The following is a 12283-nucleotide window of genomic DNA, read 5'->3' as shown; positions in this document are numbered from 1 at the left end:
ATAAATTTGTTTAAATTATGTGAAGAATTTTTATCTCCAAAATGATTAAGATATTAAAAAATGTTATAGCATATAATATTATTTACTATTCAGAATTAATTAATTATAATATATTATTGGTATAGAAACAATTATTAAGATCTGATTATTGAAACTCTCTGTCCATATTCTAGTTTCATTTTAATAAAAAAATTTTAAAATAATTGTAACAATGTTTGCTTTTATTTAAACCACTTTAAATCTTTTACCAATATCAAACATATATATTATACATCAATCTTAAACTTATTGTTTTGAAAAACTTCACATGAAAAAAAAAGAAACAAAAACATTTTTCATAGTGGCCTTAAAATATCCTATAAAGAAAGAAAATGCACACAATTTTAATATGCACGAACCTAGCATGCTTATAATGTTATAAAGTATTATACGCTTAAGAGTCTTTCCTCTGTTATTAACCGCGCGTTGAGTGTTGTCAGTTGGAAAAGGGTCTACATGTTGCCTTAACAGATCCTCGATGGTTCCTCATTACAGCTTATAGGTATGTTATTTTTGAAATAATTCCGAGGGCTTGCAACATATAGGCCCTTTGGCAAAACAAAACGCTCGTTTATACTTATATCTGCCTTTGTCTCAATAATAATAGAATAAATATTAACTCATCTATAGCTCATTTAAATAGCTTTTCCGAGCGCTTTCTTATTTTGTCAAAATTATATGTTGCAACTCCCTGCTTGTAGTTTGTAGTATTGAAGTAGATTGTAGATTCATTCTCTTCTTTGCTTTCTGTTTCTCATCTTTTGTTAATTTAACACTTTAATTTTACTAATTGAAATAATATATTGGCTTATCAGATGAAACTTATAATTATAAATAATAATGGATTTATTTTATTTCTAATATCATTTTTTTTTTTAGTTCCAATTATTTTTTTATCTTATTCTGTTACCCCTTTTTATTATTTTATTTTTTATCTAACATTATTATTTTATTTTGTTTTATTTAATTTATTGATTTGACAAGTTTAAAATTAATCCATAACTATAAACAATATGAATTTTTAGGAACACCTCTTGATTTCAACAATTAGAAACACAATTAATTGTTAAAATACACATCTACGGTTCATCAAGCCGATCTGAATATAAAGGATAAGAATTTAAAGATTTTAATCTTTATTCTTAGAAAAGGAATTTATTAAAAATATTTGAGAATAGTTATGTGTTAATGTTTCTGTTTTGTTTTTTTAATGGTGCCTATTTTCTTCCGTATTTTAGTCTTGACTTTATTTGTTCATTTAAATCAGTGGTTCCAAACACGGAGAATTTGTGGACCACTCCTACTTCCAACTTGGGTCCCCCCTTCAAGAAATTAAGTTGCTTAAAAGTGCTTTTTGATGAATTATTGTAATGTATTTATCTGTTTGTTCAACTAACAATAAACAGTTGTAACAATGATTCCTTATAAAATCTATGTTGTGTACCCTACCGTAAAATACATACATCTAAAGGCTCTCACAAGACCACCTGTCAGAACCACTAATTTAAATTGTGTTCAATTTCTCCAACCATGTATTTCAGCTCTGGTTGCTCAAACTGAAAATACAAAACAGAAAATAATTTATTTATTTATTTTTAACCATTTTGCTCCCAATGGAGCAACATGTCCCAGAGGAAGCTTCAAATTGTCTCTTCAAATTGGGTAAAGTAACTGCGGGAAATGGGATTGCTTCATCATACCACTGGGAAATCATGCCACTACTACAGGGACACATTGGGACACCTTGCCCCTACTTTAGGGACAAAAACCCATTCGCCACAAAAATGCAAAAACTCATATTTTCCATAATTAAGGCCTCATTTAGAGCCTATGGATGGCCAGACCTTAGCATATCATGTGCCAATTTTTTATACATTCTTATATTCACAGTAGAGGGTTGGAGAATAGAGATGAAAATAGAATCTGCATCATTTAGTGGAGCAAATGGAATAGCTTAATCATATAATTTAATTAATTACACCACTTTATTAAAGCACTAATCTTTAATATTCAAAAATGATATCTTGTTCAAAAGATTGATTACTTCATGATTGTGCTACAGCTGCTAAAACCTTGTTTGGCGAAGATTAATCTGAATCACAGTTGATTGCACTGAGAGAGATCAGGTTGGAGCTTAAATTTGTTTGTTCTTTGGTATGTAAACTTCTGGTAGGTTTCCTGGCCCTTCCCTATATTTAATAATCTTTTTAATAAAAGTCTATTTATAGATCTGATTAACTTACACACATGGCATCAAAAGTGTTTAGATTTGACTCTATGGTCCAAGCCTTTCTCTTCTTTCTCTTCCACCCATTTGCATCAACCAGAAATGTACATCATTGGTAATATACATTTCTGCCGCTGGTAAGGTTCCTCATTTCTCACAAGATATTTCCCCTATGTCCCTTATTCATTTCATTTTGTTGATATAGGAGGTTCTTGCTCGCCTTTTTGGTCTTCTTTAAACCGGTCACACCTTCCATGGTTTTTATAAGGTCTCAGTGATGGTCCAAGTGGCAGTCATGTTCATACCAACTCTGTGTGTCCTTCTCTAGGATCCCTGTGATCGGATGTACATTCATCTACCCTCTAATCCTATCATTTTGGACCATCTGTTTTTCTACATTTCTCCTAAAAAAACTTCATTCCAGTAGCAATAACATGGCTTAACAGCCTCTATTTCAGAATCCAGCTCTCCATTCCATATAAGCAGTTGTGGTAAGAAAAGAGACTTGAATAAGCGGAGTTTTGCATTCTGTCCATCCTCATCCTATCTAAGCCTAATTGCTTTTAAGAGAAAATTATTCTCATTTACTCAGGAATTTCTTCTCATAATCTTTTTTCGGATAATGCTGACTTACATCCACAAACACTCAAGTTTCAACACCACTTGTCATTACCGGTATTATTATTACACTAAATGAATGACAAACCCTTCTTCACCTCGACCCATTTAGATCTTGTTTTGTTAAACTACTGATATTAATTGGGATTTTTAAATCTTTTTTTTTTTTTTTTCCGAACCCTCTAAAACAGAAATAAAAGTGAATTAATAAGTGCATTACTGTGAAAACAGAAAAAGTAATTCGTGTTGTGTCTTACCTTTTACTACCTTTGGTATTTTAAGGTTACCTGTTATGTTTAATATCACATATGAGCTATCCATTCAAAGGAGCTATTTTTGTTGTTTTAGAAAGGAACTGAGACAAAGTAGGTTCTGTTAACTGCCATAATTCTATTACCCAATTTGCGTCATTCTTTTTTATAAGCTTGGCTTGGCAGTTTTGAAGTTGAGATTAAGGATTGTAATGTGGTCCAAGGATTTTCTGTTTTCTGTTTATGAGACTTTCTAGAATTTTGTTTTTTCTTCATTAATAACAAGACCAATATTATCAGGGTGTAATAAAGTCATAGACTAAGTATCCCATTGTTGCCCACCAGATTGCACTTCAAACACATTTCCTACTTCATTACCAGTCCCCAGCCCATGGTCATACATATTAAGTTGATTAATTCCATATTACATATTAAGTTCAAGAAGAATTCCACTCTTTCGTGAAATATTTCATTCCTAGGATTATTGAATGGATGTAAAAATAAAATATTTTTTAAATACGATCAAATAATCACATAATTATATACTATTAAATACTAATTTACAACTAATTTTGATGAAACAGTAGTGGATTTCTTGGCTAGTTAGCTAGACCTAAACAAGTTGCCATAGGAGCAATCAGTATTCTGAAGTTATCATAACATAAAACTTTGGTTACAGTATGTTAACAGTTTTTTTGAGGATGCTGATTTAGAATGTGGTATCATTTTTTTGGTACATGCATGGTTATAAATAGTTTCTAATTCTACTCTGGATTTCATTCATTGAAAAAAATAATAATAGGTGATAAGTGTAATGATACATAAATTTAATTTAAAAATTGGCTTTTGTTTTTGACCACCTTTTTGAGAACATATCTGCTTCTATATATCGCTGCTTTGTTTTAATATTGACACATCTTTGATGTCAACTAACATGACAAATAACTTTTTTTTAAATTTTGTTTTGAATTAGATGTATTCCACAGATAGTACAGTTGACTGGGGTTATTTCCTTTACTGGTGTCGCCCTACAGTCTATTCGAAGTTAGTAGGGATGTCACAAATTAACTCCAGTCTACGATACAATCTATGGAATACATCAAATACGAAATTTTGTCAGACATGCCACGATTAAAGCAAAGCAGCGATATGGTCTTATAAGACCATTTTGACTATATCTTGACACATATCAATAGAAAACAAATAAAATAAAGTAAATAAACAATTTTTAAATATGAATTAACACCGAGAATAAATTAAATTGGTTCAGAAATAATGTTACTTTTTAGCCAAAAATAAAAAATGTGCTAAATCACGGACCAGAACAGTCTATTTATGACCATTTGTCCTATTAACTTGGCTCTGTCCGGTTCAAGCAGCCTATAGTCATAGAATAAATGTTTGAAGTCCTGCACTATCTGTTGATCCTATTTACATTTATGTGTCTATCCAAATCTTTTCAGGTAGTGCCCAGTAGGTCCATGTTTAGTCACTAACTGTGTCAGTGGGTAATATGTACTTTTCAGTTTATAAACGTTTGTGGCTGTGTCCCTGTATTAAGTGGTCTACCTTTCCTGGTCATATCCCATTTTATTTTCTGTCTTTTAATTATTAGTTTCTATTGTCAACATATTAATTTTTTCCTAAACTAAATGAGCTTCAACATATGCCATCACTGGCCACCTTGTAAAAATATTATTTAATCTGGCATTTGTTTAATTGTCATTATTCAAATTATATAAGCATGCCATTTGCTTTATTAGGATCTAATGCTACTATATATGCACAATAAATTATTCACATTTATTAAGGCTTAACTGTTATCACCAAATCATCATACCTTTTTTATTGTTACAGTTGGTTTCTGTGATATTTTTAAATTGTTTCCTTTATATTATCTTTTTAAGGTTTTAAAAATTGTCCTGTCTTCATTAAATTTAAAATTTCCTAATTTTTTTTTTCAATATTTCAGGAAGAAACTCCACAGGGGTTTTTCGAAGATCATGGTCTTGGATAACAATCCAAGCTGGATACGTTGAAGTTGCGACTTCAGTCATTACTTATAGACTAATAATAAGTAAATTGCTTCATCACCTTTCCTCATGCTGTTATGCATACTATTTTCAGCCAATTTCCATTTATAATGACATACTTAACATTCTCAACAAGTATGTTTACTAGTTCATTAGCTGTTTCCTTATGGCATAATATTTTCATTTTTGTTGTACCATCCTTCTTTCTCTGCTGTGCCTTTCTTTATTTTTAAGTGTTTGTTTAAATAAATTGTTTAGGTTTTACCTGATAAACAATTAAACATTCCAAAGTTATTTAATTAGTATGTATATCAAATTAAAGACTTTACCACATAAAAACTTTTTGACTGTTAGCTTTCTTTATCTAATGAATAAGAAGTGTAAACTAGTTTTATAACGTTATTAATGTTTCCACTGATGTCTGTTAGTATATTTAAGATTATTTAAGCACTGTTATATATTAAAAAAAAAAAAAGATAAATTCTTTGAAGTATTTAGAAAACATAGCTTTGTATACAGGAAGAATTTTTGTTTGTCAGTATTTTAGGAAATGTACTTAAATATGTTAATTTTCTTCCTTGTTATTGGCCTAAGTAAGATAAGTCAAGAACTGATTTTATTATTTAAAAAATAAAATAAAGTAGTAAAATAATTGCAAGTATTTGACCCTTTAAGAATTTACCTATTTTGTGTATGTAATAAAAATGTTTAAAAAAAAGCTTTTTATATAATTTAGAATATAAAACAGTCCCATTAACTAGTTTTTATAAGTGTATTTTATTACTAATGGATTTTTAGTATTACCTTATGCACTGTACTTAAAATGTTTATTGCAACATAAGTATTAAAGAATAGCGCTTATATTTCAATGAATTGAAGGCTGTTTATCTATTTGACTTAGCTTATTACAAAAAGTTGTTAACTTCTAGAAATAAAAGTTTTATTTCTATGTGAGATTTCTATAAGTCACTGCCATTGAGATTTGGATGAGGTTTTCATCCAAAATTTTTCATTACTATTTGTTTTCTTCTTTCTTGCTATTAAATTTTTAGAAAATTTTGGCATCAACTTAGTGATTCTTTGTCACAGTACTCTTTTAATAATTATAGAAATTTGGTAGTTTACTAAATAATAAGATAAATTAAAATGATACTACAGTGAAATCTAATGTAGTGTCAATCAATTAAAAAATTGTTAAAAAAAGTAATAATCATCATTTTGGCCAGGCAGTGGCAACATATTTCAAGAATCTTGTGGCACAGATGTCATGAATCGCTGACTTAATAACTTTACAGGTGCTTCTAAATTGTTAAGTAGTTTATCCTTAAGCATGTCAGTTTTTGAAAATTAGTTTTCAGATAATGACTTAAGCCATTAAATATTTTTCTCCTTTTATTTTTTTTAAAATATCAACTTAAACTTCACTTCTCAATCTCTCATCATAGGGCCGTCCGTAGGCCTAGGTCTATTGTTCTGAGGTCTGCGGGCAGGGCCGGTTCAAATCCGGCCTGGGGCGTTGACTTTTTCATGGAGTGGCAGTCCCACAAATGAAGAACTTGACTCCCCACCATGGTTAGAATAGTTTGGTCACCTGTAGGTAACCAGGTAAACATCACCTTCGCTATGGATTGCCTTAAAAAAAAAAAATCCCTCATATACAATGGGAGCTTAGGAATTCAAATCTTCCAAATTCCATCTAAAACTTAGTAGCATCATAATTTTAGTAATACTCTGTAATTAGTTATGAAAAAACTTTTTTAACTGTTGCAATGTGGATTTATGATTGTTTTATAAATTCAAATCATTTATTCTCTAAGGTTTTACTTTCTAAGTCTCTCAAATAAATTATTAACTGGTATTTGAGAGAGACAAATGAACAAGTTCGAATCCTCCAAAGTTAAATATTTTACCAAAATGAAATTGGGATATTTTTCCACCCAATGCCTCCTGCATTAAAATATATTGATGTTAAAAAGAAATAGTTCTAACCAACAATTTTTTCCACACTGTCTTATAGCTTCTAATCTCAATGTAAACACAAGTTCTGGTTAACCAAATGCTAAGTCAGTGAAGAAATTCGGCTTGTGAAGAATGTATCAGTAAGAAGAAAACTAGGTGAAATATAGTTTAACATTTTATGGTAATAAATGAAACACCTTGGTGCCTGTCATATATCAAGACTCAGAAATGTAGTGCCGGACTGCACAGTTTCTGTGACACGTGTTAGAGAAGGACATAGCACAAATAAAAAGGCAGTACCTTGGGCATGGGCTGACAGTGTAAAAGAAAATTTGAGAAACCTGTTTTGTGTCCGAAGCTAGAGGACAACTGCACTTGAGGAGGCCAGAACCCAGTGATGAGTTATGGTGCCGATTGATGATGATGACTATGGCACCAGAGTCACAAAAACTGTGCTTCCCAGCTCTGTCTTATCTGCATCTTGATGGGTACCCAATCTGAGTTTATCAGTATAATTAATTCTTTATAAATAAAGAATTTATCACTATAAATTGATTTATAAATACCTGTAATAGTGAGGTATAATATGAAGTTTTCTGTAATCCCTAGTTACTTATTAAAATATTTCTTTCTTTTTTTTTTATGTAAAAAATAATGTTGAGAGATGTAATGGTCGTAAATCTTAATAGATAATGATGAGATATATTAAAATACTGTTGTACTTGTATCCTCTGGACTGGCATTTCTTATGTTTTATTTATCATAATCTGAGGGTTAATTTTCTAATAAATCAGTCCTTCTTTCCAAGAGATTTCAGAAAACCTGGACAGTCTCTAAAAAAGGTCTTGAAATGAAAGATGAAAATTAGAGACCCCCTGAAAAAAAGAAACCTTAAAGAAAATATTATTCCAATTATTAAACGAACTACTTCATCAATTTCATTGAATGAATAATTTCTAAAAAAGAAAAATTAAAATGAATAGAAAAGGGCACTGTAAACCATTACTTGAGAAGTATTTATTGTTACTTAATGTCACTAAATGCCAACCTTCTAAACCTTTAACCTTAAATCTTATTTTTGGTAAATTTTAAAAATTAATAAAATAACACGAATCTTAACTCCTTGATCAAAGTAAGCTAGAAGCAAAAACTTGTGTTGTAAAATCACCTGTTTGTTTTGATAATGATTACTTGGCAACCTTTACATCACCAAAAAAAAAAGTTTATTTTGATATTAGTTGTCTGGCAACTGCTCTAGCACATTCATTAAATTTTCAAACAAATTTTGGGTCATATTCTGATTAATGTTGATATTTTTAAATAAATAATCAATACATGGGATTAAGAAAATATATACCAAATATTTATTAAAGCTGAAAAAATGTTCCTTATGTTTTCCTCTATCTCTTTAATTTTATGGGAATGAGATTATATTTGTACCTATAGGAGATGATCAGGGTTGTGGTCAAAAAAGGAAGAAAAAAATAGTAATAAACTATTTATTTATTTTGTTGATTGAAAAATTGTAGTTGTCATGACTCAGGAATTTTATTCAAAAACAAGGAAATGGATTTGATAGAATTATTATTTGATGCTCGCAAACAAGAAAAATTATAAATACTGATTAATTTATTTTTATTCAAAACCAATTCACATTTGGACATTTAAAAATATAATCAGGTACTCACTGTTAAATGATTCATATGGTAAAGTTAAAAAAAAAAAAAATGGTTTAGCTGAAATACCGTAAAGCATTTTTAAGTGATTGTTGACCAGCAAAAAGGAAAACTAAAACATTTAGATTAATAGAACTTACTCAACAAAAACCATTTTCTTATTAGGAATATTATTTGTTCCATCTTACCTCAAAATCATCAGCAATTCTTAAATAAAATTGATTTACTGGATCAATTTTTGCACACCACCACCATTAACTAGTTTTTTAAAGAAAAAAAATTTTTTTTGTTGTTTGAAAAATTGTAGTTGTCATGACTCAGGAATTTTATTCAAAAACAAGGAAATGGATTTGATAGAATAATTTTTAAAAAAATTTTTTTAAAGAAAAATTTATAAAGTATGAAATTTTAGAGTAAAAACGTGCTGACAAGTTGCCAATGTAGTACTTAGTTATTTTAAAAAATAGAAACTTCTTACCTGTTTGTTTGTTTCTTCAAATATCATTCCAAAAAAATGAAATTAAATAAGATTGAAAACACTATTTCATGAAGATCTGTGAAGCAGCCTAATGGTTGTGGAGCATTTTTTTACAGGTGTGTTTGATCACAGGATGGAAGTTATTGTGGCTGAAAACCCCTTCCTGTTCCTGATAGAAAGGTTCATTGAGTGTTAATGTATTGTCATCTGTGTAAATAATCCATTATTAGTTCTATTTTTAATGCAAATAAATTCAAGTTCATTCCTATTTTTTTACCATTTTAATTTTTTTATGTCTATTTGATTAGTTCTTTTTATTACAATGTGCTTTGGGTCAAACCAATAATATATTTAATATTAATATTTATTGCTCTTCAAAATGTATTGTTAAATGTAATAAATTAACAGCATAAAATATACTGTTTGCTGGAAAGACTGACCTGGAAAACCTGAAAGGATTGTTTTTTGTCCCAATGGAATCAATGTTTAATTATTTTTAGAGTCTTGCTAGATTGTACATACCTTAGATTTAATCCAATTTTTTTTTCGTTAAGCCTAAAATTAGTGGAGTGTAACAGATGTAATGGGTGAAACAGACCAACATATTTCTCAATCTTTTCTATGTATTATAATATATAAATATATTCAAGTTAATGTTTTAGGTCTAGTATTTCTCAAATGATGATGGCACTAATTGTGAGAAACGTTTTTGTATTATATTTTGGATATTTACAGGAAAAAGTCTAAGATGTTCAAGAACTGTAGATCTTGTGATAAATCTGCTTTTTTAATATTTTAGGTTTTATTTATCATTGCATTGTCCACATCTTAGTGCTGCTTTTGAGACGGTTTGTTGTTTATTCTTTATTAACCTAAGGTCATATTTCATGACTGAAATCCAGTTCATATTGTATTTATTACTTATTGAACAGGCTTAATTTTAATTTTGAACCCTACTTTTTGAGATCTAAGAATTTTCTTATGATTTTATGGTTTCACCCTTGCTGGCTATCTTAATTGATCTCTAAATTAATTGTTTGAAAGAGACACATAGATGGTTTTCAGATGACATCAATGAAGGAGTATCTGTTGTTGAAGCAATTTTCTGCACTCCATTTACTCAGACCACTGGATAAAGAGTGGAAGCATTTTAGTGAAAAGTGGTTTTGTCATAACACCATTATGGTAAATATAAAAAAGCAATAGAAGGCTGAGCATCTTGCTGCATAGCCTGTAAAATCATATTGCTCTAACATAAAACAAATAGACTGCAAAGGGCTTAAATGGTTGAAATAAGATGTTAACCAAGATTACTCAAATTGCACCCCAGGTCAGTACTTGATTTTGTCAGTTTATGGTTTCACCAAGATCATTTTTTGGCTCATTTATATTTCAAGTGAAGTTTTTCGTTGTTAATGTAAATTTTTAGTTTCTAAAGTGAAAACAGTACCACACTTCATGAGTAATGTTGTCCACTCGTTTTTTAATTTCATTCACTTTTATATGGAATAGATAGTAAGGGAAAGTATCGTGATCATGAAAAATTGTGAATAGGAGATTTTAACGGAAATACATCTTTTGGGGTTCCCTTAGTTAAAAAAAAGGTACCACTTTGTAGAATCGATTTTTCATACTTTCTCGAAAACGGCTCTAACGATTTTCATTAAACTCACCATATCAGTGTAAAATAAAATGGTCTTTTTTTTCACCAGACTTCCAATAGAGATAATCCACAAAATGGTCTTTTATATAATCTAGGTCTTATCCTCATTGAAGTAGTCTGACAGGGCTTAAATGACGATTTAAAAAAAAAATCTTTCCCTAAAGTACCATTATTTTTTTTAATTAACAGTTTTTATTGTTTTTAATCCATTGTTATTTTAACAATATATAAATACAAAATATTAAGGAAGTTTATGGATAACTAAAGGGAAAAATAAAGGCGTTCGATTCAGACGGGCAAAACCGAGATAAACCGACTATTCCCTCATTGCATTATGACTTCCATATATTTGTTAAACTGTCATATTCTTTTCAGATACAAAATTTGGATACCACCTCACGAAACTCTAAAATATAAACTTTATAGCATCATCAAGATTCTTTGTAGCAAAATTTAGATTTGTTACTACCACCTCAAGAAACTCTAAAATAGGAACTTTATGGCAACATCAAAATATAAATTATTTGTTCATAATTTTTGTCTATCCTGGCTTCTAAATTTTTTTTTTCGAAAATCACAAAAATAGATAATGCCCAAGCAATCTATACAATGTTTTGGTTCGAGTGGTAAGTGAGTTGGTGGTTGCGCACATCACACTAGATTTTTTTTATTTATAAAAAGAGTAAGCTATTCTGAACCTGATAGTTCCAGAAATGCTTATAAATAGATGTACCCAATTAAGTTTTATTTTTTGTAAAATTCTTCTCCTTATCCTTTATTTAAAACCTATTCAAGTTTAGTAACGATTATTTTCTGTGCAGTCTTGAAGTAAACCTTTATGGTTCCGTTAGGTAATGAAAGCTTTCTGCTGAAGCTTTGAGAACGAACCACCTTAGACAATATTTGAACATTCTAAACATTAGAGGATTATGGAGGATCAGCGTGAATGCTGAAGTCAATATTTAATGAATTGCATTAAAACCAATGGGTTTTAGTCGCAGATGAATCTGAGACCTCCTTATAAGTGTTGGTGAGTCCCTGAAATTACACTCACGTCAAGATTAGCAGAAATCAAACAGTTAAGACTTCAATGTATCCAGTAATGTTCATCCAACCAATATTCTGTCACTCAAAAATTAGTATTAACCAGAAGTGGCCTAATTTTCCAGTAGTTGTAGCCTTTAGCATTCTGGCCACGGCTATCAAGCTTCCCATTTTCAGTCAGCTGATTCTCTTTGCATTAAAGTGTTTATCTGAATACTAACAAAGGCTTGGACTAATCACAGGATTTAGATAATCTAAGACGGGAATTCTATGCTAAAACTCATCTATGTTGGTG

General features: G+C 29.8%; 1 protein-coding gene and 1 long non-coding RNA gene across 7 annotated transcripts in view; one reads left to right on the top strand and one right to left on the bottom strand.

Annotated features, from left to right (window-relative positions):
* Positions 1-6117, top strand: part of AP-1sigma (AP-1 complex subunit sigma-2) — a 24208-nt gene extending 18091 nt beyond the window's left edge. For both annotated transcript variants that reach the window (XM_067048362.1, XM_014428495.2), the window contains exon 5: positions 5108-6117. In XM_067048362.1, the coding sequence (XP_066904463.1) occupies positions 5108-5152 (45 nt within the window). In that variant the 3' untranslated portion in view covers positions 5153-6117. The remainder of the gene's footprint in view (positions 1-5107) is intronic.
* On the bottom strand, positions 562-9458 carry LOC106685686 (uncharacterized). 5 transcript variants are annotated; one of them, XR_010843692.1, is made up of 5 exons: positions 9282-9458; positions 7694-8002; positions 7469-7624; positions 4976-5433; positions 562-3388 (listed from the first exon to the last, which is right to left on the bottom strand). It is a non-coding gene; the product is annotated as an uncharacterized lncRNA (long non-coding RNA). The 5 variants fall into 5 exon arrangements; XR_010843694.1 differs by having other exon boundaries at positions 7469-7601; positions 9282-9457; XR_010843696.1 differs by having other exon boundaries at positions 7694-7960; positions 9282-9457.
* Between the last annotated feature and the right edge of the window lie 2825 nt (positions 9459-12283).

Source organism: Halyomorpha halys, unplaced genomic scaffold (assembly GCF_000696795.3).
Source record: "Halyomorpha halys isolate HHAL.00 unplaced genomic scaffold, Hhal_1.1 Scaffold725.1, whole genome shotgun sequence".
NCBI classification, from domain to species: Eukaryota; Metazoa; Arthropoda; class Insecta; order Hemiptera; family Pentatomidae; genus Halyomorpha; species Halyomorpha halys.
This window is presented reverse-complemented; position numbering and strand designations above follow the sequence as displayed.